At 45.0% G+C, this 27,605-nt stretch overlaps 1 protein-coding gene across 1 annotated transcript; it reads left to right on the top strand.

The window, feature by feature from the left end:
- Nucleotides 148-26,865, top strand: STX5 (syntaxin 5). The gene is made up of 11 exons (XM_018042961.1): nucleotides 148-295; nucleotides 970-1,213; nucleotides 2,182-2,252; nucleotides 2,417-2,472; nucleotides 2,590-2,660; nucleotides 7,285-7,401; nucleotides 7,479-7,535; nucleotides 7,694-7,775; nucleotides 8,246-8,352; nucleotides 8,521-8,642; nucleotides 26,115-26,865. The coding sequence occupies exons 2-11, from the start codon at nucleotides 989-991 to the stop codon at nucleotides 26,272-26,274; spliced, it is 1,068 nt and encodes a 355-aa protein (XP_017898450.1). The 5' UTR covers nucleotides 148-295; nucleotides 970-988; the 3' UTR covers nucleotides 26,275-26,865.

Here is a 27,605-nt window from a genome sequence, read left to right as displayed (position 1 = left end):
GGCCAGTCCCCTGGGCCCCCGGCTCTAGTTCCTTGGGGGCGGGGCCACAGGGGTAGCCTAGCCAATGGGAGGGCGAATTAACACCTGCGTTTTGGTCGAGGGGCGTGCCTCTTGGGTCGCCAAGCTCTAAGAGGCGTGGCACCGCCTTCCCGTCACCGGGGGTGGGGTTACGTGTGGGTGACGTGGCGGCTTCCAGTCTTTGGTCGGGTTTCGGCGGCTTCGGCTCCAGGGGGAGGAGGCGGTGACGATCTGGGAGATTGTAGCAGTGGCGGCGGCGGCAGGCGGCAAAAAGGAGGTAGGACTCGGTAGGGTCTGGCTGCCGTGCCTGCTCTGGGCCGCTCTTTCCGGGGACGGCGCCGGGCGGGGGGAAGGGAACCAGGGACAAGCGGGCAAGTCCTGCCGGCCCGGCTCGGAGTGAGCGAATACCTCGCTGTCCAATCGGAAAAGCCCCTTTAAGAAGGACGTCCGCGTTAGCTAATCAGTGTTTGCAGACTTCCAGAAGGTGGGACTTGGGCGAGGCGAGGGTGGGACTTCCTGCTTCAAATAAACACCTAGAGATCCCCCCTCCGCCCACCGAAGTGTGTCCCTCTGAGGTGGTCCGTCACCGTTTCTCCCTGAGGAGTCGGAGGAACTCGTGGATACGAGAGGGCCCAGTTAGAGCCTGGGGCAGTTGCACGGGACGGGCTGGAGCCACAGGACCTGGCTCTGGCCCTGCTTCTGCTTCAGGGCCCCGGCCCGCGCTGTGGCCGCCGGAACCAAGTTGGAAGAAGAGTCTGAGGAGGGGGACGGCTTGGGCCGCAGATGAAGCAGCATCCTGTCAGCTGCGGGCCGGTCCCAGGATCTGCGTGTGGCTTCGGGCTCGAAACTCCGTGCCAAGTTCAGAGGGGCCCCGAAGAACTGCTGGTTGGGGCGGGGGGATTGGTGGAGAAGGAGGCTGCCTGGGGAATGACACTCTCCCCTCCACCACAGTCCGAGGTTATGCGTCTCAATGATCCCGCGGAAACGGTACGGATCTAAGAACACGGATCAGGGTGTCTACCTGGGTCTCTCAAAGACACAGGTCCTGTCCCCTGCAACTGCTGGCAGTAGCAGCAGCGACATCGCCCCTCTGCCCCCCCCAGTGGCCCTGGTCCCTCCCCCTCCCGACACCATGTCCTGCCGGGATCGGACCCAGGAGTTCCTGTCAGCCTGCAAGTCCCTGCAGAGCCGTCAGGTAAGGACCTGGACTGGGAGAGGCAGAGTGAGTCTTACTCAAACCTGGGAGAGGGGATGCTCCAGCACCGTAATTCTTGGGGGAGCCTGATGGAGACCTGGTCCAGCTTGGGATGGTAGGATCTAACAAGCAGCAGAAAAGTTGGGCTAGCTAATCTAGAGGCAAGGATCCAGACTTTGTTGTTGTTTTATTTAATCAGGAATCTAGGGTTGCTATTCTGTAACGAATACTTCAGGGCAAGAAGTGATTACAGTATATTTGGTTTGGATAAGGAACAGGTTCTAGGAAAAACCTTCATTTAGCTCAGAGACAAACGCTTTAAATTCTCATTCCAGTATAATTCTACCAAGTTTGCTTTGTGACAACATGGAAGTTAATCTAGTTGGACCTCAGTTTTTATATCTGTAAAATGAAAGAAACTTTCCAAGTAAAGTAATTTTAATAAAATCACCTGGGAGTGCTTTTTTAAAAAATTCGATTGCTTTGGTCCAGACTTTCTGAATCCAAATGGAAACTGAGTAACTGTGATTTTAAATATTTTTGCTGCTCAGTTCTTGTTTACAATTGCTCTTCTATATCCACTCCAAGAGCTTCCTGTTTATCCTCTCAATTCCCCAGTTGGAGGAATAGAATGGTAATACTAGTTAGCATTTATTCAGTGCTTATCATGGTCCTGGTATTTGGCTAAAATAATTTATAACCCTTATGTTTTTTAATCTTAGCAACAACAAAAGGAGATGTGTAGAATTGTCTCCATTTTACATAAGAGGAAACAGAGATTCAGAGCGGTTTAAGTCACTTGTCCCCAACCCCCCTTCTAGTAAGTGGTGGCATCACATTTTGTGTGGCCTGTCCAGAAGAGGATGCCACTAGTGCCAGAGGGCGAGTTTAGAGGATACCTGGGGAATAGTGAAAGCTGGCAGTGGGGAGGGAAAACTAAAGTTTTACTTTTTGACGTTGCCTTTCAGAATGGAATCCAGACAAACAAGCCGGCTCTGCGTGCTGTCCGGCAACGCAGTGAATTTACCCTCATGGCCAAGTAAGTTGGGAGAAGTTATGTGGTGGGTTGGCTGGTGTCTGAGGAGAGGTAGTCTTGCTTGCGGTGACCTTGGTGGCGAGGACTGGGATTGGTTGTGCTGGTGCTAAGGTGCGAAAGGCCCTCTCCTTCCCTTCCACAGTGTTCTCACTTATGCTCATTTGCAGGCGCATTGGGAAAGACCTCAGCAACACATTTGCCAAGCTGGAGAAGCTGACAATCTGTGAGTGTTCCTGAACCGTTCAGAGCTGGGCAGTGAACACCGGAGGGCTGAGGACCCATACTGTCTTGAGTCTGGTCTCCGACCTCACCTGTGGTGGCTTCTTGTTTGTCTCTGCAGTGGCAAAGCGCAAGTCCCTCTTTGACGATAAGGCAGTGGAAATTGAGGAGCTAACTTATATCATCAAACAGGTGAGCGACTAGCGATCAGGAGAGTCGGGCATTCCAGTTGCATCACTTCCATCTTTTTCCCTTGCTCTAGAGTCTCAGAGCAAGTTTCTCTAGCCAACTCCAAACATCCTACTCCTCTGTTGTGTCAGTGGTCATCTACCATGTACAAAGCTGGACACTTAGCACACAAGCATTATGAGGCAGATACCAGCCTTTAAGAGCTTATTGTCTGGAAGAGGTCCCATAAACTCACGCTTACAATGAATAGGCAGCAAGTGGCACAGAAAAGATTGTACAAAAAGATGAATGAGATTCTGGGTACACTGGGAAAGATTTTATCGAGGAGGTGAAAACGGAGCTGGTTTCGAGGCTTGTGGAGAGGCACCAGAAGAACATTTGAGACAGAGGAAACAGTGCGCATCGGCGTGTCTCATAAAAGGGAAGAGTTCAAGCCTTTGCTCAGATGTCCTGTGCTCAGGGAGGCCTACCTTGCTGTTTAATGCCCCAGCCCCTCCAGCCCCGATCTCCCTTACCTGGCTCTATTTGCTTGTTTATAGCACTTGATACATTCTAACAGTCTCTATAAAGCTGTGTCTATTGTTTGTTTCCTCCCACTTACCTCCTGGACAAAAAAGAAAATAACAAATGGGAATGCCACAAGAGCAGAACTTTTCTTTCTCTTTGTTCACGGATGGATCCCAGACATCTGTGACAGTGTCTGGCGTGTAGTGTGCTCAATTGTTTAGTTGTGTCTGTCTCCTTGTGACCACATGAACTGTAGCCTACCAGGCTCCTCTGTCCATGGAATTCTTCAGGCAAGAATACTGGAGTGGGTTCCCATTTCCTACTTCAGGGGATCTTCCCGACCCAGGGATGGAACCTGTGTCTCTTGTGTCTCCTCCATCGGCAGGCAGATTCTTTACCACTGCATCACCTGGGAATCCCCTGGCATGTAGTCGTTGCTCAATGCTTGTTGAGCAAATGAGTGATCGGCAGCAGATGAGGCTGAAATTGTAGACTGGTAGCTGGTTGTAAAGACCATTGTGGGGCTTGCAAAGGAGTGTAGAATCAAAGACAATTAGAACCTGGATTCCAGTTCTGTCTGCAAGACACTGGTATAGCAGCTCTAACGATATTTGTTTCTTTCCCAGAATAATGTAATAAGGATAACGTGAGAAATTGAATGTCCGTGGGAGGAAAAAAAACGCCCTGGAGCATGAATGGGCAGAGAGGCGAGGGTAGAGGCTTGTGCAATTGTCCGATATGAAGATGATTATGGCAGAGGCCAAAGGGCAGACATGTTGAAGAGATGCTGTGCTGAATGGGAGAGGGTTCCATCAACTATTGGGGTGTTATTACTCTTTTTAAAATATTTATGTGTTTGCCTGCATTGGGTCTTCGTTGTGACACGTGGGACCTTCACTGCGTCATGGGGGATCTTTCCTCATGGTGCACTGATTCTCTAGTTAACGGCGTGTGTGCTCAGTAGTTGTGGCATCTTGGCTTAGTTGCTTCAGACCATTTGGGATCTTGGTTCATTAACCAAGGATTGAACCCAAGTCCCCTGCTTTGCAAGGCAGATTCTTAACCACTGGACTACCAGGGAAGTCCCTGTTGGAGAATTATTGCATAGGTAACCACTGACTGGATTGAGACAGACTTCAAATCCCAGGCTCACCACTAATGATATGACCTTGGGTAAGCTACCTTATCCTGGAGAAGGAAGGGGAAAGATCCCCTAGAGAAGGAAATGGCAACCCACTCCAGTATTCTTGCCTGGAAAATCACATAGATGGGGGAGCCTGGCAGGCTACACCCCTTTTAAAGAAAAAGGCGATGATAATAGTACCCACCTTGCAGGGTTGTTGTGAGGCTTCATTGGTTTATTTTTTCAATCCCTCACATTACTGAGTGACTTCTGGCTGCCTGGTTCTGGGGATTCAACAACAAAAACGACCCATGTGATCCCTGCCTTTGGGAACTTCGTTTCCAAGTGGGTGAACCAAACAGTATCTGCTGCTGCTACTGCTAAGTCGCTTCAGTCGTGTCCAACTCTGTGCGACCCCATAGGCAGTAGTCCACCAGGGTCCCCTGTCCCTGGGACTCTCCAGGCAAGAACACTGGAGTGGGTTGCCATTTCCTTCTCCAATGCATGAAACTGAAAAGTGAAAGTGAAATCGCTCAGTTGTGTCTGACTCTTAACGACCCCACGGACTGCAGCCTAGTAGGCTCCTCCATCCATGGCATTTTCCAGGCAAGAGTACTGGAGTAGGTTGCCATTGCCGTCTCCAAAACAGTATATAAGTAAACAGAAAATAAATTTCAGGTGGTGGGACATCCTATTAAATAAGGAGAGTGAGCTCCTCAGGGTAAGGGACACTTTATATGGGGTGATCTGGGATGGCCTAGCTGAGGAAGGGACATGGAGACCTGAATGGTAAGGAAAAAATTGATCATCCAAAGATCGGAGGGGGCACATTCTAGAAAGTGGGAGCAGCAAAGGGAGAGGCCTGAGGTCTGAGTGACTTTGATACATTTGACACATGTGGAAGAGGCCAGTGTGGCTGCAGCCAACCAGTGAGAAGGAGGCCAGTGGGGGTAAGGCCAGAGGAGTGGGCAGACCAAGACCATATAGCTCTGTAAGCTGGTGAGGAATGTGGACTCTTTTCTAGATTTAGCGGGAAGCTCTTAGAAGATTTTAAGAGTGGAGATGACATACATGCCCTGTTTTAGGTTTGGAGGATCACTCTGATTGTTGTGTAGAAAATGGCTTGTTGGGGGCAGACTCTGAAAGGAAGGTCACTTAGAAGGCTCTGGGCGATTTTCAAGAGAGAGGACAGTTTGGACTAGAGTGGCTTTGTTAGAAAAGAAAATGAGTGGACATATTCAGAGCGTATGTTGGAATCAGCTGGGTTCTTTGTGGGTTCCTTATAGATTGAGGGAAGGGAGGAATTGAAAATGACTTGCTAAGTTTTTGGTCTGAGCAGCTGGTGAATGGTGGTGCCATTTACCAAAATGGCACAGAGGAAGGCAGAATAGCTTTTCAGGGCAGGTGGGGGATAAAGAGTTGCTTTCTGTGTTAAGTTGAAGAGAAAGTCATAAGCTGCTTAGCAAGTTGTGTGGTGCACAGTAATCAAACCCAGGGCTGCTGTTCTGTTCACACAGTCTGAATACATAGTAAACGCTCAGTGAAGGTTGTCATTGTGCTGTGGCATAGAGGTTGGGTTAAAGAGTTGTCCATATGTGACTTAGAAGCTTTTAGCTTGGGCACCAAAGTGGGGAGTAGTGGCTTTTTCTCAGCTCCTGGGGGAGGAGATTTTACGGGAGAAAACCTGGAATACAATTTCGGATACATGGCTGTCAGCAGCAGAAATTGTCCAGGGGACTCGAGAATCCTTGGGGCTGGGGTACTAATTCAGGGGACTGTTGGAGGGATTCTAGAAGTTGCCTGATCTAGTATTTTTTAGCCTATTTTTTGAGCTATTTGTGACCCCTTTCCCCTCCCCCTCCTCTTTCTCCTCTGGTCCTGCCCTGGACCTAGCTGCTCTGGGGCAAGCTTTCTCTGCCACTCCTGGTCAGTCCTTCATCTCCCTTGTTTTATGAGGCCCTCAGCAGGCAGGATTGGGAAAGCAGAGGATCCACCGGCCTCGTGTAGAAAGCCTGGCCGTACTACTAACTCCTGTATAAAGTTCGATGAGTTACACCTTTCACTCTTTTGCAATAGTAATTTTAAATATATTAATTAGAATAATTTAAAATAGAAATTTAAAATAATTTAAAATATGTGTGTGTGTCTAAGTCCCTCAGTCGTGTCTGACTCTTTGCAACTCCATGGACTGTATAAGTCTACCAGGCTCCCCTGTCCATGGAATTGTCCAGGCAAGAATACTGGCATGGTAGCTATTCCCTTCTCCGGGAGATGTTTCTGACCCAGGGATTGAACCTTGGTCTCTTGAATCTTTACCATCTAAGCCACCAGGGAAGCCCATATATATATTTGGCTGCACCAGGTCTTAGTTGCAGCATGCAGCTTCACTGCAGTTCAAGATTCATTCTTCAGTTTTCATTGCAGCACACAGGCTCTTTAGTTGTGGTGTGTGGGATCTAGTTCCCTGACCAGGGATCGAACCTGGGCCCCCTGCACTAGGAGTGCAGTCTTAGCCACTGGACCCCCAGGGAAGTCCCTGCAGTAGTAATTTTTTAAAAGGAATTGTGTATATAGAAACCATTTCATTGATGTTTCTAGGACTCCTCCCATCTCCTGAGTACAGCACAGATGCTTTGTTGCTCAGCACGCCCTGGGTCTGAGATTCTGTCCTTTTAAGGGGTCTGTGGCCATGAGCAGGGCCTCACAGTAGTGAGTAGGGCAGTAGGGTGGAGGGAGTAAGCAACTCAGTTCTTTACAAACGGACGAGGCCATGTTTCACCTCTTTCCGGCTCTACTCTTCAAGGACTGAGCCAGAGCAAGCTCCAGAGGTTGGACTGCACCAGCAGGCCCTTCTGGTCTGACTGTCTGAGACAGCATCACCCGTGCTAGTATGTCCGTCCTGCCATCCCTGCCAGTGATGTCCATGTGGGAAAGGCACTGGCTGAGGATCCCCCCACCCCCCGGTTGATACTGTTTTTCCATTGGCTCTTTCACCAGGACATCAATAGCCTCAACAAACAAATCGCCCAGCTTCAGGACTTCGTGAGGGCCAAGGGCAGCCAGAGCGGCCGGCATCTGCAAACCCATTCCAACACCATCGTGGTCTCCCTGCAGGTGGGACCAGGGAGAGGGGGCGGCAGAAGGGAGGAGGCGTTGTCTTCTCTGGCTGACCCTCTCTCCTCCTCTTCTAGTCGAAACTGGCCTCCATGTCCAACGACTTCAAGTCAGTTTTAGAAGTGAGGACAGAGGTGAGAAGAAGCTGGGTAGGAGGGATAGGAATCTGGGCATGAGGGCCCCAGAGGGCAGTGGGAAGGGCAAGGGCAACAGTGTCATGGGCAGCAGGGGGAATCTAATGTGCCCGCTTTCCAGAGGCCTCAGGACCTTTGCATTTCTTCCCCAAACCCAGAACCTGAAGCAGCAGAGGAGCCGGCGGGAGCAGTTCTCCCGGGCACCTGTATCAGCCCTGCCCCTTGCCCCCAACCACCTGGGTAAGTCACAGGCAAGTCAGGGAGCCCTGAGGGTAAGGCCTAGTGACTCTGGGTCTGAGGGTATCTCCCTAAGGCAGGGGTTGGGTAGGAGAGCGGAGGGTCAAGGAAGTTGCTAGGCTTTCTCAGAGGTCACTCCTGATGCCTGGGATCTATGATCCACACCTAGTCTCCAGCATTCTCCCTGTTGAGGGTGAATCCAGTCATGTTCAAAAGAATGAGCTTTTTAAATTTTTGGTCCACTTAGTCATTGTATTCACATTCTGTCATTTCATTCTCAATACCACCCTTTGAGAAAGCAACTGTCATTATCCCCCATTTTACAGGTGAGGAAACTGAGGCTCAGAGAGGTTAAATGACTTGTCCAGGGTCACAAGGCTAGTAAGTGCCAGAGCTGGGATTCAAATCCAGAGAATATGGGCTTTGAACCTTTTAACTGCTAAGAAGTGCCATGCCGTCTTTCTTCCCCACAGGGGGCGGTGCTGTGGTTTTGGGGGCGGAGTCCCGAGCCTCTGGGGATGTGGCCATTGACATGATGGACTCTAGGACCAGCCAGCAGCTGCAGCTCATTGACGAGCAGGTATCCACGCTCTGAGGCAGGGAGGAGTTGCTCCCCTGTTTCCTTGTGTGGTCACAAGCAAGTGTTTGGAATGTGCTGTGGGTGGAATGGCAAACTGGAAAGCCCCAGAGAGGCAGGACCCACCCTCAGAAGCTCCTGGTGTTCATGTACGCTCTCTCTCCTCTGAAGGATTCTTACATCCAGAGCCGGGCAGATACCATGCAGAACATTGAGTCCACAATTGTTGAGCTGGGCTCCATCTTCCAGCAGTTGGCACACATGGTTAAGGAACAGGAAGAAACCATTCAGAGGTGAGACACTTTCTCTCTTTAATCTCAAAACCAGGAGCCTTGTCTTCCCTGTGGATTGGCATCCTAGAGGTCCCCAGGGACAGCTTAACGCCCTTTGGAAGAGAAGAGTGAATCCTGTCTACACATAACGTCCAGTTCACCTGTCTCCATCCACACCACAAGTATTAATTGAGCACCTGTTCCATGTCAGGCACTGTCATAGGCGCTGGGGATACGGTGATGAGTAGAACAGTTAAGTCTGTTCTGTGAAACTTACTTTGTAGTATGGAATTCGATAGAGTGAGTAAGGACAGCTGTTTAAAAAGAATTGAGAAGAAATTTTCAGGTGGTGATAAGGGCTAATACTGAAATGGATGCAGTGTTGAGAAAGTGACGGAGGAGGAATATCAGATTGGGTGGCAGGGCAGGCTGCTCTGAAGGCTTCGTATTGAAGCAGAGACGTGAATGACAAGAGGGATCCAAACACGCAAAGGAAAGGGTAAGAGGAGTCTAGGCAGTGTGGACAGCCAGAACAGAGGCCATACAATGGGACAGTCTTACTTTATTAAAGAATCAAGAAGGCCAGTGGAGCTGGAAAGCAATGAACAGGAAGAGAGAAGTGCAGTATGAGGCTGGAGGGAGGTAGGCAGGGCCAACCCACAGGAAGGCCCCTCTGGTCCCTGGTACCCTTGCTACTGCACAAGGCATTTTATCTGATGCTGTTCTTCGGCGCTTGGCATTCAGTCAGTCATAGAGATACAGCCAAAGACAAAAGAGACAAAGATCCCCGCCCTCGTGGAATGTACATCATAGTAGGGCAGATGATTTAGAATATACGTAATAAGTAAATGGTCCAGTGTATATTTTTGACCAGTGATAAATCCATAAATAAAAGCAGAGTAGGGTAAATTAATCAGGAGTTCTAGGTTTGGAGGAGCAAGTTGTAATTTTAAATAAGGGTGGCTGTGGTAGGCCCTATTAAGAAGATGACATCCTTCCAAGACTAGGGGAAAGTGAGGGAGTTTGCTGTATGGATATACGGAGAAGAGTACCAGGCAGAGGGAAGAGCCTATGTAAAGGCCTTCAGGCAAGAATATATCTGTTGAGTTAAAGGATAGCAAAGAAGCCACTGCATCTGGCGACAAGTGAGAAGAGTAGTACCAGGTGAGGTTAGAGGGGTGATGGGAGACCAGATCAGGTGGGGCCTTTTAAAGCCAATGTGAAAAGTGAAAGTGAAAGTTGCTCAGTTGTGTCTGACTCTTTGTGACCCCATGGACTGTATAGTCCATGGAATTCTCCAGGCCAGAATACTGGAGTAGGTAGCCGTTCCCTTCTCCAGGGGATCTTCCCAACCCAGGGATCGAACCCAGGTCTCCCTCATTGCAGGTGGCTCCTTTACCAGTTGAGCCACAGGGAAGCCCAAATGGGGAGCCATTGATGATCTGATTGATTGGCCATGCTAGGTTTTCATTGCTGCAAACGGGCTCTAGCTGCGGCAAGCAGGTAGCTTCTCTGTGTTTTGGGGCAGTGGCCTTTGGGCGTGCAGGCTCAGTAGTTGTGGTGCATGGGCTCAGTTGCCCTGTGGTGTGTGGAATCTTCCCAGACTAGGGATCAAACCCATGGCCGCTGCCTTGGGAGGTAGATTGGACCACCAGGAGAGAAAAAGAGTTTATGATAACTCCAGGCTTTTGATGTGAGCAATTGAAGGGATTCGTGTCCTTCACTTGAAATAGAACTAGTTACTCAAGACAGAGCAGATTTGGGGCAAAATAAGTTGTGTTCCAACAAGAAGTGGACAGTTGTCTGTTAGACATCTGAGTGGAAATAGTGAACAAGCTGATAGATGTAAGGAGTTGAAAAGACAGGTTATGGGCCAAAAATGGGCAGAATTGAACTTTGAAACTAGGCCAAGGGAGTTCCAAGAAAGAGGAGGATCAAGCGCTGAGTCCCAAAGGCTATTTCTGGAATTAAGTCTCAGTCCCAGGAGAGGACACTGAACAGGAGCACAGCTTGTGAGAGAGGAAGAAAAATGAATGAAGGTGATGTCCTGAGAGTCAGGAGGAGAAAGTAAGTCAGGGAAAGAATGACCAGCTGTGACAGATTTTGCTTTGAGGCCAAGCAAGATGAGAGCTGAGAGTTTAATTAGTCTGTTTAGTTCATTAATATTTAGTGTAGTATTCGCTTAGGCTCGATTTAGATCTGCCATTTTACTGTATTTTTTGTTTTTCTCCTCTCTTTTTTTTTTTTTTTTTTGTTCTTCCTCCTTCTTTCCTGTCTTGAACAGTTGCAAAAATCCATATAAATTTGTTGGTATTTTAGCTATATGTAATTGGTTTTTGTTTTTTTTTTAGTGGTTGCAATGGGGATTATAATATGCCTCATTAACTCCTCCCAGTCTGCTTCATACAAAATGTGAGAACTTTTGAACCCCCCTCCTTCATCTTTTATGCTCTAGCTGTCACATTTGTTGTATCTACATAACTTTACAAATCCCACAATACCATAGTATAATTTTTACCTTAAAGAAATTAGAGGAAAAAGTAATCTTTTGTGTTACTCATATATTTACTCTTTGCATTGCTCTTCATTTCTTCCTGAATACCCAGTTTCCATCTGGCATCGCTTCCCTTAAACCTGGAGAATCTTCTTTAGTACCTGTTTTAAAAATGCATTTTGAGTTTTGGTTGTGCCGGGTCTTTGTTGCTGCGTGTAGACCTTCTCCGACTGCATTGAATGGGAGCTCTCAAGCTGTGGTGCTCAGGCTCTTGCTGCAGAGCCTGGGGCTCTAGGGTGCTTGTGCTCAGTAGTAGGGGCTCGCAGCCTTTAGAGCCTGTGGGCTCAGTAATTGCAAGCACAGGCTTAGTTGCCCCAAGGCATGGGAAATCTTCCTCGACCAGGGATCGAACCTGTGTTCCCTACATAGGCAGTACAGATGCTCAACCCCTAGACCACTAAAGAAGTCCTCTTTAGTACTTTTTATCGTGAAGATCTACTAATGACAAATTCTTTTATCTAAAATTTCATTATTTCACCCACATTTTTGAAGAATAGTTTCTCTGCTTTAAATATATTTAAAGTGCTTTAAATATATCATTCTACTGTCTTTTAGCCTTTCATTCCTAATGAGAAGTCAGTGGTAATTCTAACTTTTGTATGTAATCTCTGACTGCTTCTGCTTTTCAATTTTTTTTTTTCTTTTCTGTGGTTTTCAGCAGTTGATCATTTATGTACCTAGATGTGGTTTCCTTTGAATTTATGCTGCTTGGGGTTCTCTGAGCTTCCTGAATCTGTAAATTTATGTCTTTCACAAAGTTTAGGAAATATTTCACCATTATTTCTTTCGGAATTTTTTCTGCCTCTTTCTCTGTCTTCTTGCAGGATATATATGTATACATATGTATAATCAACTGTAGGAATTTCTTGGTGGTTCAGTGGTTAGGACTCTGTGCTTTCACTGTTGAAGGCCTGGGTTTGATCCCTGGTGGAAGAACTAAAATCCCACGAGCAGTGCAAAGCGGCTCCCCCCAAAAGTCCACTGTAACTATATTTTGTTGAGATATATGTACATATATATATCTCAACAAATTACATCTTATTAAGATGCGTTTGCTGTCAGCTGTCCCTACATTATCGAGAACAAATTTGATCATTTGATTAAGGTGGTAATAAATGATCTCTGTTTTTAAGAGTATATTTCTTCTCTGCAGTCAGCAAATGATTTATTGGTATACTGTTCCTCAAGACCCTTTAATCTGTTTTTAGGAGCCAGTTATGATGCTTATCTGGTCTGAATCAATTTATCTAATTCAGGTGCATTTTTTTTCTATAAACAAAAGCTTTTCTTTATTAACTGCATGAGCTGAAGTTCATCTTAATCAGGCTGGATAAAACCTTAATTATTTTCCTGTATTTTCAGAGTAAGTAGTTTGTGGAGCAGGTGCCAATATAGAGGCTAAGGAGGTTTTAATTCTTGTTTTGATTCTTCCTTGTTTTTGAGTATCATTATGGACTTAAGGGTTTTATTTATGTCTTATGTTACAGTTAGTTAGGATAATGATTATTTTCAGTGTTCAGATTCTTCCCAGTTTGTCCAGTGAAAGACAAGAGGTTTCTGTTTTGTTTTTTTTAAAGAATGGAAGAAAATAAATGTATGTTTGTATTGTATTGGGAATGATCCAACACAGAAATAAAAATTGATACTATAACAGGAAAGGGGAAGAATTCTTAAAGTTTATGTCCTGGAGCAGGTGACAGGAAGTGTAGAAGTAGAAGACTTGAATTTAAGGTGAGCTAGTGATAGCTGGGCAGAGAAGGCAATGGCACCCCACTCCAGTACTCTTGCCTGGAAAGTCCCATGGTCGGAGGAGCCTGGTAGGCTGCAGTCCATGGGGTCGCTAAGAGTCAACACAACCGAGTGACTTCACTTTCACTTTTCAGTTTCATGCATTGGAGAAGGAAATGGCAACCCACTCCAGTATTCTTGCCTGAGAATCCCAGGGACAAGGGAGCCTGGTGGGCTACCATCTATGGGGTCGCACAGATTCAGACACAACTGACGCGACTTAGCAGCAGCAGCAGCAGCAGCAGCAGTGATAGCTGGGAAAGCGGACGTTTTCTGCTCCCCCCAAGGGGAGGGACCAAGATAACTGAACTCAGCACTGTATCAATGGCTGGTGCTCAATACCTACTAGTTGAATAAATAAACATCCTTTTAACCATCGTTTGCCAAAGCTGGATGTTCATAGGAACCCCCTATAGAGCTTATAAAAAATGAGTATCTTGCCAGCCAGTGACTGGCAGCCTCTGCATAAGGCAGGGCCTAGCAACTAACCAGACCAGGGGCCAGCCACACCTACTGGACCACCTATGCCTAGTCATCCCCATCACAACAGAGGGGCCCACGCAATATGGGACAGCCCTGGAGCATACAGCTCTAGTAATCGGGATGGGATGCACAGGACAGCTCCCACAAAAGGCCATTTCTCTAAGGTCAAGAAATGACCAACCTGCCAGATACATGGAAATAGAAACAGCAACTTGAACAAAGTGAGGTTACAGAGGAGGTTGTTCCGATCAAAGGGACAAGACCCCAGAAGAAAAGCTAAGTGAAGTGGAGATCGGTGAACTCCATGATAGAGTTCAAGGTAATGATCATAAAGATGAAAGAACTCCAGAGAAGAATGGATGAACACAGTGAGAAGTTTAACAAAGAGTTAGAAGATACAAAGAAAAACCAAACAGATGAACATAAATGAAATGAAAAATACACTAGAAGAAATCAACAGTAGACTAAATGACATAGAGGAATGGATCAGTGATTTGGAAGTTAGAGTAGTAGAAATCACTGAAGCTAAAAAGAAAAAAAAAGTGAGCACAGTTTAAGAGATTTCTAGGGCATCAAGTGTGCTAACATCTGCGTTATAGGAGTTCCAGAGAAGGGAAAAAGAGACAGAGACCATATTTAGAGATGTAAGTGCTGAAAGTTTTCCTGACCTGGAAAAAGGAATAGACATCCAAGTCCAGGAAGCCCAGAGAGTCCCAAACAGGATCAACTCCAAAGAGGACCACAACAAGTCACATTGTAATTAAAACGGCAAAAATTAAAGACAAAGAGAGAATATTAAAAGCAGCAAGGGGAGACTTCCCTGGTAGTCCAGTGGCTCCAAAGATAAGAACACTTGAACATGTAAAGGAAATACTAACAGACATAAAGAGAGAAATTGACATAAAGGGAGGAATTGAATAGTAGGAGACTTTAATATCCCATTTATATTAATGGACACGTCAGACTAGAAGTCAATAATGTGTCATTTAGGCACTGGCCCAAAATGACACACTAGACTAAATGGGCTTATACAGAGAACAATTCTCCAAAAGCAGCAGAATACAAATTCTTTTCAAGTGCATATGGAGCATTTTCCAGGACATACTACATGCTAGGCCACAAAATGTGCATGTGTACCAAGTCGTTTCAGTCATGTCTGACCCTTTGTGACCCTATGGACTGTAGCCTGCCATGCTCCTCTGTCCATGGATTCTCCAGGCAAGAATACTGGAGTGGGTTGTGATAGGACACAAAACAAGTCTTAGTAAATTTAAGAAAATTGAAATCATAGCAAGCATCTTTTCCAACCACAGAGCTGTAAGAATGGAAATCAACTACAAAAAAAAAAAAGAAGAAGAAGAAGAAGAAGAAATCAACTATAAGAAGAAAACTGCAAAAAACACAAACAAGTGGAGGCTAAAAAATATGTTGCTAAACAAACAGTGGATCACTGAAGAAATAAAAGGAGAAATAAAAATTACTTGGAGACAAATGAAAATAATCCAAAATATGTGGGACTTCCTGCAACAGCAGTTCTAAGAAGGATGTTTATAGCGGTATAAGCCTGCTTCAGGAAATAAAAATCTCAACTAAACAACCTACCCTTACACCTGAAGGAACTAGAAAAAGAACAAATCCAAAGTTAGTAGAGAAAAGAATAAAAATTAGAGTGAAATAAAGTGAAATAAAGACAAAAAAATTTGAGAAGATAAATGAAACTAAGAAGAGACAGACAAGATTGATAAACCTTTAGCCAGACTTATCAAGAAGAAGAAAGAGAGGGCCTAAGACAATAAAAATCAGAAATGAAAAAGGAAAAGTTATAACTGATACTACAGAAATACAAAGGATCAAAAGAGATTACTATAGAAAACTATATGTGAATAACATGGTCAACCTAGAAGCAATGGACAAATTCCTAGATATGTTTAATCTCCCAAGATGAACTAGGAAGAAATAGAAGATATGAACAGATGAATTATCAGTAATGAAATTGAATCAGTAATTTTTTAAATTTTTATTTGCTTAGTTTTGGCTATGCTGGGTCGTCATTGCTGTGGGTGGGCTTTCTCTAGTTGTGGCGAGCAGGGGCTACTTTCTCTTTGCAGTGTGAAGGCTTCTCATTGCAGTGATTTTTCTTGTAGAGCATGGGCTCTAGAGGCTGCAGGCATCAATAGTTGTGGTAAACTGGCTTAGTTGCCCTGCAGCATGTGAAATTTTCCCAGAGCAGGGATTGAACCCATGTCCCCTGCATTGGCAGGTAGATTCTTTCCACTGGACCACCAGGGAAGTCCTGAATCAGTAATTTTTTTAAATTTCCAACAGAAGTCCAGGACCAGATGGCTTCACAGGTGCATTCTACCAAATGTTTAGAGAAGAGTTAATACCTATCCTTTTCAAATTATTTCAAAACACTGCAGAGGAGGAAATGATTCTAAACTCATTCTACAAACCCAGCATCACCCTGATATCAAACCTAAGATATCACAAAAAATAAATTTACAGGCCGGTATCACTGATAAAACATAGATGCAAAAATTCTCAACATAATATTAGCAGACTGAATCCAACAATGCATTAAAAACACGTACCATGATCAAGTCGGAATATTTATTCCGGTGATGCAGGGATTTTCAGTATATACAAATCCATCAATGTGATATACTACATTAAATAAATTGAAGAAAAATACATGATTGTTGCAGTAGAGGCAAATATAAGAGTTTGACAAAATTCCACATCCATTTATGATAAAAAAAAATACACAAAGTGGGCATATAAGGAACAAAGCTCAACATAACAAAGGCCATATATGATAAGCCCACAGTTAACACCATACTCAGTAGTGAAAAGCTGAAAGCATTTCCTTGAAATCAGCTACAAGAATGCTCATTCTCAACATTATATTACCCAGCATAGTACTGGAAGTTCCAGCGACAGCAATCAGAAGAAGAAAAAGAAATGAATCCAGATTGTAAAGGACGAAGTAAAACTGTCACTGTTTGCAGATGACATGATTCCATACATAGAAAATCCAAAAAGCTACTAGAGCTCATCAATAAATTCAGTAAAGTTGAAGGATACAAAAGCAATTGACAAAAACCGCTTTCATTTTTATCTACTAGCAACAAACTATCAGAGAAATGAAAGAATGAGAGCCCAGAAATAAATGTACATCAGTTCAGTTCAGTTCAGTCACTTAGTCACGTCCAACTCTTTGTGACCCCATGAATTGCAGCACTCCAGGCCTCCCTGTCCATCACCAGCTCCTGGAGTTCACTCAGACCCGTGTCCAGCCATCTCATCCTCTGTCTTCCCCTTCTCCTCCTGCCCCCAATCCCTCCCAGCATCAGAGTCTTTTCCAATGAGTCAACTCTTCGCATGAGGTGGCCAAAGTACTGGAGTTTCAGCTTTAGCATCATTCCTTCCAAAGAAATCCCATGGCTGATCTCCTTCAGAATGGACTGGTTGGATCTCCTTGCAGTCCAAGGGACTCTCAAGAGTCTTCTCCAACACCACAGTTCAAAAGCATCAATTCTTCGGCGCTCAGTCCAGCTCTCACATCCATTCATGACCACAGGAAAAACCATAGCCTTGACTAGATGGACCTTAGTCGGCAAAGTAATGTCTCTGCTTTTCAATATGCTATCTAGGTTGGTCATAACTTTTCTTCCAAGGAGTAAGCGTCTTTTAATTTCATGGCTGCAGTCACCATCTGCAGTGATTTTGGAGCCCAAAAAAATAAAGTCTGACACTGTTTCCACTGTTTCCCCATCTATTTCCCATGAAGTGATGGGACCAGATGCCATAATCTTCGTTTTCTGAATGTTGAGCTTTAAGCCAACTTTTTCACTCTCCACTTTCACTTTCATCAAGAGGCTTTTTAGCTCCTCTTCACTTTCTGCCATAAGGGTGGTGTCATCTGCATATCTGAGGTTATTGATATTTCTCCCGGCAATCTTGATTCCAGCTTGTGTTTCTTCCAGTTCAGCGTGTCTCATGATGTACTCTGCATATAAATTAAATAAGCAATGTGACAATATACAGCCTTCACATACTCCTTTTCCTATTTGGAACCAGTCTGTTGTTCCATGTCCAGTTCTAACTTGCTTCCTGACCTGCATACAGATTTCTCAAGACGTAGGTCAGGTGGTCTGGTATTCCCATCTCTTTCAGAATTTTCCACAGTTTATTGTGATCCACACAGTCAAAGGCTTTGGCATAGTCAATAAAGCAGAAATAGATGTTTTTTTGGAACTCTCTTGCTTTTTCGATGATCCAGCACATACTTATGGTCAATTAATCAATGACAAAGGAAGCATGAATATACCGTTAAAGAGACAGTCTCTATAATAAGTAGTCCTGAGGAAACTAGATAGCTGCATGTAAAGGAATGAAATTAGAGCATTTTCTCACACCAGTAAAGTAAACTCCAAGTGTGGGAATTCCCTGGTGGTCTAGCAGTTAGGACTCTGCACTTACACTGCCAGGGGCTGGGGTTTGATCCCTGGTCAGGGAACTAAGGTCCTAGAAGCCACAAGGTGTGTCAACAAAAAAAGTAAAGTGGATTAAAGACTTAAATGTAAGGCCAAAAACCATAAAAACTCCTAGAAGAAAACTCAGGCAGAATACTCCTTGACATAAATCATAGCAATATTTTTTTTTTATCCATATCCTAAAGCAAACAAAACCAAAAGTAAACAAATGGGATCTAATCAAAGTTTTGCACAGCAAAGAAAACCATTGACAAAACAAAAAGATAGCCTACTGACTGGGAGAATATTTTTGCAAATAATACAACTGATGGGTTAACATACAAAATGTATAAATGGCTCATGCACCTCAACATCAAAAAATCAAGCAACCTGATTAAAAGAGCAGAGGGACTTCCCTGGCAGTCAAGTGGTTAAGACTCCACACTCCGAGGCAGAAAGTACAGTTCAATCCTGGTTGGGGAGCTGGGATCCCGCATGCCTCATAGGGCGGCCAAAAAGAAAAAGAGCGGAAGACTTGAATGGATATGTTTCCAAAGAAAACATACAGATGGCCAGCCGGCACCTGAAAAGATGCTTAACATCATGAATCATTAGAGATATGTAAATCAGAACTATAATAAGACATCACCTCATACCTGTCAGAGTGGCTATCATCAAAAAGACCACAAATAAACTGTAGCAAGGGTAATGAAGAAAAGGGAACCCTTGTGCACTGTTGGTGGGAATGTAAGTTGGTGCAGCGACTGTGGAAAACAGTAGGGAGGTTCCTCAAAAAAGTAAAAATAGAACAACCCTATCATTCAGCAATTCCACTCCTGGGTATATATTCAAAGAAAATGAAAACACTAGTTTGAAAAGATACATTCATCCCAGTGTTCACAGCAGCTCTATTTAGAATAGCCAAGATATAGAAGCATTCTAAGTATCCATCAACTGATGAATGGATAAGGAAATGTGGTAGGTGTATATACAATGGAATACTCTCAACCATAAAAAAAAAAAAAAAAGAAATGTTGCCATTTTCAACAACTGTTACAACAGTGAATAGATTTGGAGTGTAATAGGCTTAGTGAAATAAGTCAGATGACAAATACTGTGTGATAATCACTAAATGTGGAATCTGAAGAATAAGACAAATTAGTGAATATGACAAAAAAGAAACTGACTCAGATATAAGGAACAATTTAGTGGTTGACAGTGGGGAGGGGCACCATGCGGGTAGGGGATTAAGAGGTATAGGCTACTCCGTATAAAATAAATAAGCTACTAGGATATGTTGTACAGTTTAGGGAATATAATCAATATTTTATAATATCGGTAAATGGAGTATGTTGCTGCTGCTGCTGCTAAGTCACTTCAGTCGTGTCCGCCTCTGTGTGACCCCATAGACGGCAGCCCACCAGGCTCCCCCGTCCCTGGGATTCTCCAGGCAAGAACACTGGAGTGGGTTGCCATTTCCTTCTCCAATGCATGAAAGTGAAAAGTGAAAGTAAAGTCACTCAGTCGTGTCTGCCTCTGTGTGACCCCATGGACTGCAACCCACCAGGCTCCTCTGTCCATGGGATTTTCCAGGCAAGAGTACTGGAGTGAACAGAGTCAGACATGACTGAGTGACTGAGAGTGTGCACACACACACGGGGGAGGGACATGGACACACACCCACACATACCCACGGAGGATCTTAGTACATAAACACACACACACCCACCCACCCACACTCACCCCCATCCCCACACACAACCATGGAGGATCTTAGTTCCCAAACCAGGGACCAAATCCTTCTCTGAAATGGAGTATAACCTTTAAAAATTGTGACTCACTGTGTGGTACATCTCAGACATATAATATTTTAAATCAGCATCAATTTTTAAAATGAAAAGGAAAAATGAATGAATATAACAAAACAGAAGCAGACTCGTATAGAGAACGAACTAGTGGGTACTGATGGGGAGAGGGAAAGGAGAGGGGCAGGATAGGGGGAGGGGTTTAAGAGAAAAAGTATATATAAAGCAAATGACAAGAATGTACTTTACAGCACTGGGAATATAGCCAACATTTTATAATAACTTTTTAATAAATTTTAAAATTCTTTACTGAATTTCTTACAATATTGCTTTTATCTTATGTTTTGGCTTTTTGGCCACTAAGCATGTGGGATCCTAGCTCTCTGACCAGGGATCAAACCCACACCCCCTGTGTTGGAAGGCAAAGTCCTAACCACCAGGGAAGTTCCTATAATAACTTTAAATGCAGTATAACCTATAAAAATTTTGTTTTACACCCGAAACTAATGTGATACCTTAAATCAGCTATACCTAATTATAAATGTATATTTTTTTCCTCTTAAAAAAAAATAAGAAGGTTCCTTGGAAGTCCACTACACTCACATCTGTGGAGTCAGAATCTCCAAGTGTGAGGCCAGGAACCTGTTTTTTCACCTTGCCCAGTTCTTCAGGCTGCTTCAGTGTTCTCAGTTTGGCAAGAAAGGCTATTAGCAGAGGATCTCAAGAAAGGAAGGTGTGGGCGTTTTGAGCAATCCGAAGGTTGACACGCCCGCCCACTTGCTCTGAGGCCTTCAGGCAGCGCCGGGTCCTGGTGGTTCTTCACTGCCCCACAGCACCAGCAGAGCGCTTTTACTCTTGGTTTTTGATCGGGTGAAACTGGGTGAACACCTCCATCCGTGTAAAGCGGATTTCCCAACATTGATCCATCAAGCAGCCTCACATACTCAAGTGGGCAATTTAAAAGCACTGTGAAGACAGCTCTCTTGGTCCTAGAATTAGGAAGATTGACTGAGTCTTACCTGGTTCACCTGAGATCTAGGGAATCCCTTGCTGAGTTAGGCCATAAACACTAGAGCTTTTCAGGTGACAGTGTATTTTGAATATTAAAATATTATAGATGCAAAGAATCAGATTTGTAAAAGTTGTTTGTATTCTTTCCCTAGTGTATATGTTTAAAATTGTTAGGGACTTCCCTGGCGGTCCAGTGGCTAGGACTCCAAACTTCCCATTGGATTTGGTCCCTGGTTTGGGAACTAAGATCCTCCATGGTTGTGTGTGGGGATGGGGGTGAGTGTGGGTGTGGGTGTGTGTGTATGTACTAAGATCCTCCATGGGTATGTGTGGGTGTGTGTCCATATCCTTCCCCCATGTGTGTGTGTGCACACTCTCAGTCACTCAGTCATGTCTGACTCTCTTCGACCCTTTGGACTGTAACCTACCAGGCTGCTCTGTCCGTGGGATTTTCCGGGCAAGTGGGTTGCCATTTCCTCCTCCAGGGCATCTTCCTAACCCAGGAATCCAACCTGCATCTCCTGCCTGCATTTTGGGCGGATTCTTTACCGATGAGCCATTGGAGAAGCTCCCCACAAAAACACAAAAACCTGAAAGCCATTAAAAAAAATTATTTATGTATTAGTTTTGGCTGCTTTGGGTCTTCATTGCAGCAGACAGGATCTTTCATTTAGATCCGGGGGCTGAGTAGTTGAGATGTGCTGGCTTAGTCACCCCATGAAGTGAAAATGATAGTGCTGGTCGCTCAGTAATCTCCAACTCTTTGTGGTTCCCATGGGCTGTAGCCCACCAGGCTCCTCTGTCCATGGAATTCTCCAGGCAGAATACTGGAGTGGGTTTCCATTCCCTCCTCCAGGGGATCTTCCTGTCCCAGGTACTGAATCCAGGTCTCCAGCCCAGAGCATGTGAGATTTTAGTTTCCTGACCAGTGACAAAACCACTGACAGCACAGAGTTCTAACCACTGGACCATCAGGGAATCCCCTGGAAGATGGATTCTTAGCCACTGGACCCCTAGGGAAGTCCCTGAAAGCCTTTTATAAACAGAAAAATCGAATTACAGTATATATACAACTTGACAACTAATCTTCCTTGAAAGAGTGTCCTAAAGTATTTTTCAGTGTTAGTAGTTATTTGTTCATTGGTTTAGCAAGCCTTAGTTGTTGCTGCTGTAAGCTAGTCCCCCTGGATCTGGGGGTGGGGAGAGAACACAGGAGGCGGTGAACCGGTGCCGGTTGCAGAGAATGAGATTTGTTCTGGACATCTCGAGCGAGCTCACACTTCAATGGACAGCCTAGAGGCATGGTTTGATGCTCGGAAAAGAGAGGACTAAGCTAGAGATAAAGGACGTAGGAGTCAGCAGCTTCTTGGTGAAACCATGGAGGTAAATGAGACCACCCAGAGACAATGGGCAAAGTGAGAGTAAGGCCCAAATAGATCCCCATGGATTCCAAGTGTACCTGGTGAAGGAAAGAATCTGTCCAAGAGATTGAAGTTTTAGGGAGATGAGAGAAAAAAGCAAAGAAATGTGTCCTTAGAAGCTGAAGTGGAAGGATTTTAGGGAGGAAGGAGTGATTGTTTCTTGGTGCCCCTGAGAAAGAAATGTGAATTAAGGATCCTCAGGTGTTACTTGCATCAGGGGGCTGGGATTAACTGGATCAGTGCCAGCAGGTTCAATTGAGCGGCTCAGAAGCAATCCAGCAGTAGATTGAAACATGAAAGGAAAATAACAAGGGAGAGAAAATTTGTGGACAACGATATGAACAAGAAATTGAAATTCTGAAAGGACGATATTTTTACAGTAGACACAGATACTCGTGTGTTTGCTTCCTGCAAATGCCAGTGGATCTGGATTTTAGCACTCTCTTGAGAAACCACTGATTTATTCCAGATTTCTTACAGGAGACCTGGTTTGATTCCTCGGTAGGGAAGATCAGCTGGAGAAGGGATAGCCTACCCACTCCAGTATTCTTGGGCTTCCCTTGTGGCTCAGCTAGTAAAGAATCTGCCTGCAATGCGGGAGTCCTGGGTTCGATCCTTGGGTTGGGAAGATCCCCTGGAGAAGGGAAAGGATACCCACTGCAGTATTCTGGCCTGGAGAATTCCATGGACAGTATTGTCCATGGAGTTGAGAAGAGTCGGACACAGCTGACTTTCACTTTCTCCACCTGTAGTCTCCTGGGCCCCACCCTAGAATGTGAGACCTAAGAATTTGCCTTTTTTTTTTTTTTTCACCCCTGGCTTTGCTGCTCAGGTTCTGGGATCTTAGTTCCCTTACCAGAGATCCAGCCTTGGCAGTGAAAGCCCTTGAGTCCTAACCACTGGACTACCAGGGTATTTCCAGAATTTGCATTTTTGAGGACTTTCCTGGTGGTCCAGTGATTAAGACTCGGTGCTTTCACTGCTGTGGGCCTGAGTTTGATCCCTGCATGGGGAACTAAGATCACAAAAGCTACTCAGCATGGCCAAAAAAAAAAAAAAGAACTTGCATTTTTGAGATGCTTAATAGGTGATTCTTATTTTTTCTAAGTATAAAAAATACTACTGATCTAGAGTTCCTTGCGTTACTCTTTCATTTTCCTTTTTCCTCCAACTTGTAGATTGAAAATTTTCAAACAATAGAAAAGTTGGGAGGATAGCAGAAGGGGCATCTATAATGATTCACCTAGATTCACCAACTGTTGACTTTTTATCACATTTACTTCCTCTCACCTTTGTTTTTTCTTGAATCATTTAAAAGTAGGTGCAGGGTCAGGGACCAGAGGGAAGTTCAAGAATGAGGGGACATATGTATATCTTTGGTTGATTCATGTTGATATACAGCAGGAACCACCACAACACTGTAAAGTAATTATCCTCCAATTAAAAATAAATAGGCACTTCCCTGGTGGTCCAGTGGCTAAGACTGCACTCCCAGTGCGGGGGGCCTGGGTTCAATCCCTCGTCAGGGAACTAGATCCCACACGCTGCAACTAAGAGATCCTGCGTGCCAAAACTAAGACCTGGTGCAGCCAAATAAATATTTTAACACAAATAAAGAACAATAAATAAACAAAGCTGTGTGCATGTAAAAAAAAAAAAGTAGGTGCAAACATCATGACAGTTTTTTCAAACATCTTGTGTTATCCCCAGATACTTCAGCAAGCATCTGCCAAGAATAAGTATTTCTCCTGAACAGCCACAATATCATGAAGTGAAAGTGAAGTCACTCAGTCCTGTCCGACTCTGCGAGCCCGTGGACTGTAGCCCACCAGGTTCCTCTGTCCATGGGATTCTCCAGGCAAGAACACTAGAGTGGGTTGCCATTTCCTTCTCCAGCGCATCTTCCCAACTGAGAGATCGAACCTGGGTCTCCTGCATTGCAGGCAGATGCTTTACCCTCTGAGCCACCATCAAACCTAAGAAATTGAACACTTCTCCAACACAACCCAATAATCAATCCATACTCAGATTTCCCCAACTCTTCGAAAAAAATTTAGCCTTTTCCTTTCAATTTAAGATTTAGACAACATTCATACATTGAATTGTTGTGTCTCTTTAGTCTGCCTTTTTTAGTGTGTGTGATAATTTACTTTGTTTTTAAGAGACCAGTACCTCTTATACAAAGTCATAGACATGTTTTTGTCCGATGTTTGTCCCTCTGATTAAATTAAGTTCAGTAGTTTCAGCCATCCCTGTAGGCAGTCGTATCAGTAGACACTTGATGAGGTTCTCTTTATTGGTGATACCCTGTTTGGACTCTTGTTCAAGGTGGTGACACTCAGACTTAAGTCATCAGTGGAGTGACACTTTGAGTCCTCTGTGCACTGTTTGTCCCTATGATTAAGTTCAGTACTTTTGGCCGGCTGTGTAGGTGATCACATCAGGAAGCACTTGATGAGGTTACCTCTTTATCGGCCTGCTGGTGATCCTTGTCTGATTTGTTTGAGAGTGTGTGTGGCAAAATGGTCATTTTCTAATTTGCTCATTTCTTCTACGTTAATTAGCTTATATTCTTCCATAAAGAAGGAACTTCCTCTCTTTAAAATTACTATTGAGTGATAGTAACTTCTTCCCTTGCACTAGTTTTCATTCACGGACTCCCATTTAAAATCTTTTATATGCCAGATTGCATTCATCGTTCTTCCATTTTTGTTAAGTGAAGCCATTATAATTGCCAATATGATTGAGCTTTATTGGGTATGAGATGACAAGTGCATCCACACTGAGAAATGTAATTATACCAAAAACTAGGGAACCTAATACTTTAGCCTCTCTGACATAAATAGGGAGTCATGTAGAATCCAGGCTTCTGCATTTGGACAGAGATTAGGTTGTCATTCTCCTGACCACCTTACCAGGAACTTGGGCTTGCAGCCAGTGGCCCAGCCTTTCCTCTCACTTTCTTCCTTGATTATCAGGCTCCACCAACTTTTCTGACCTCACAGCTCCTAAAGGTCCCTGCTTCCAGTGACTCCCTTTGCAAAGACCAGGGTTTATATTTGGTTTTTAGGATTGTATATGCAGATTAGCTTGGAAATGTTTGATTTTCCTCAGCAATGTCTCAAGTGATTGCCATTCTTCTGAGGGCTTCTCTGTATCCTAAGAGACATGTTCTAATATAGGGCTTTTCTCATCCCTTGACGTTCTGTCCATATCATCAGGTTCTTCCTTTCTCACTTAGAATAAGGGTTTCCTGACCATGATTTTCTGTAACCTTTCCCCCCTTATTACAAATCAGTACTGTTTATTAGAGGCTTCCCAGGTGGCCCTAGTGGCCTGCCCATGCAGGAGACGCAAGAGACACAGGTTCAAGCCCTGGTTGGGGAGATCCCGTGGAGAGGGAAATGGCAACCAGCTCCAGTATTGCTACCTGGAAAATCCCCTGGACAGAGGAGACTGGTTGGCTTCAGTCCATGAGGTTGCAAAGAGTTGGACACAACTGACCACATATTGTTAATTAGACAAAAATTAGTAAATACCGATGAGCAAAAAGTTATGTAGACATTTTGGATTCTCTTAGTATGGGTTGGGCACTTTTATATAACTCACTTAGGCCTGACAAGGAACCTAGGATTTATATTATCTCGTTTTTTTTTCCTTTACAGTTGAGGGAAATGAGACTTGAGGTTAAATGAATGGCTTAGGTTCATTCGATAATAAGTTGCAGAGCCAAGAATTGTTATATTACCCTTCCAGAGCTTTTTCCTCTATGTGTTCATGCTGAATTACTTCAGTTGTGTCTGACTCTGTGGGACCCATGGACTATAGCCCGCCAGGCTCCTCTATCCAGGGGATTTTTTAGGCAAGAATATATACATACATAAAAAATAAAATTCAACAGCAGTCTTTTTAATCCAACATTCTTCTCTTTCCCCTCCTCCCGAACCTATCCTCAGGATCGACGAGAATGTGTTGGGAGCCCAGCTGGACGTGGAGGCTGCCCACTCAGAGATCCTCAAGTACTTCCAGTCGGTCACGTCCAACCGGTGGCTCATGGTCAAAATCTTCCTCATCCTCATTGTCTTCTTCATCATCTTCGTGGTCTTCCTTGCCTGAACCCTCTCCACTCTGAGGCACTCCATGGGGGTTTGGAACCCTTCTGGGAGGGCAGGTGGCCAGAGCTGCCACTGAGCCTGTGCAGGGTGCTTGGGAGAAGGGCCCTGTTTCCTTGGAACTGCTAAGAATGACCACTGCCCTCGGTCCCCAACTCCTTGCCTCTGGCCACCCAGCCCTCCCCTCACCACCCTCCAGCCCATGAAACACACACGGTTCTGGATTTGGACTCTGCTGTGAAGTGGCTGGAAAGGAGCAGAGGCCAACTGAGGGGCTCGTCCGGGAGATTGTCTCCACCAGGAGATTTTTATAAACCCTCCCCAGCCTGTCGCGAAGGGAACTTTGGCAGCAAGGGGAGATGATGCCTTTCCCCACCTTCCTGAGAGCAAGGAGAGGAAGTGAAACTGCCCCAGGGACCAACTTTCCCATCTGGGTTAGAATTTGACTTCTTCTTCCTCTCTTCACCACATGAGGCAGGGGGCCCTGAGCCCCTCGGCGGCCTGCACAACCCCAACTTTGGCTGCAGGTGACTCTCAATCTGCCAAACGTGCTGCAGCCCGTTTTCTCCCAATTACAGCAAGACTGTCAGCCTCACTAGCCATGTCGTCATTTCTGGGTGGGAGCGCCGAAGAAGGGCCTAGGCAGAAATGGAGGGAGCCTGCTGCCCAGTATTACAACTGAAAGGGCTGGACTGATGACCCTGAGGGGCCAGGCTTTGGGCTCTGTATACACAGCTGCTTCCAGCAGGCCTAACCCAGTGCAGCAGTACTTAATTATCATGGAAAATTCCCTTCAAAGCAAGGTATACGATCCCAGAGTGGGTCTCTGATTAGTGGTAACTTCTAGGACCATCTCCAGAAGTATTTGGACCTGTTTCATATGCATCTTCCAGTCCCACCGTTTTCCTTGGGCTGGATGAAGCAGGAGTTCTGCCTGCTGCCAGGAGTGAAAGGTGAAGAATTTGTTCCCAGCTCCAGCTGAGGCTTTTGGTCCCCTCTTGAAGCCCCTCACCAAATCCAAACCAGTCACAGGAGAATGAAGTAGAGATCTGCCTGGAATACCTACCCTACCCTGGAAGGTCAATATGCTTGTCAGTCCTGACCAGGACCCACAACCACATCATTCTGAGGTCACTGGAGTACCCCCATTTCACACACTCCAAAGGAAGCTCAAGCTATAGTGACAACAATCACACATTGGGCTGGCTGTAGTACCTTGGGGTTGGGGGCGGTAGTTATCTAGGAGAGCCCTGGCCTTTCTTAGCCCTGGCCTTTTAGTATTTCCTCTCGGTTTGACCTGTGTCCAGGGGGTGCTCTTGCTTGCATCTTAACTTT

Source organism: Capra hircus, chromosome 29 (genome assembly GCF_001704415.2).
Source record: "Capra hircus breed San Clemente chromosome 29, ASM170441v1, whole genome shotgun sequence".
NCBI lineage: Eukaryota > Metazoa > Chordata > Mammalia > Artiodactyla > Bovidae > Capra > Capra hircus.
This window is presented reverse-complemented; position numbering and strand designations above follow the sequence as displayed.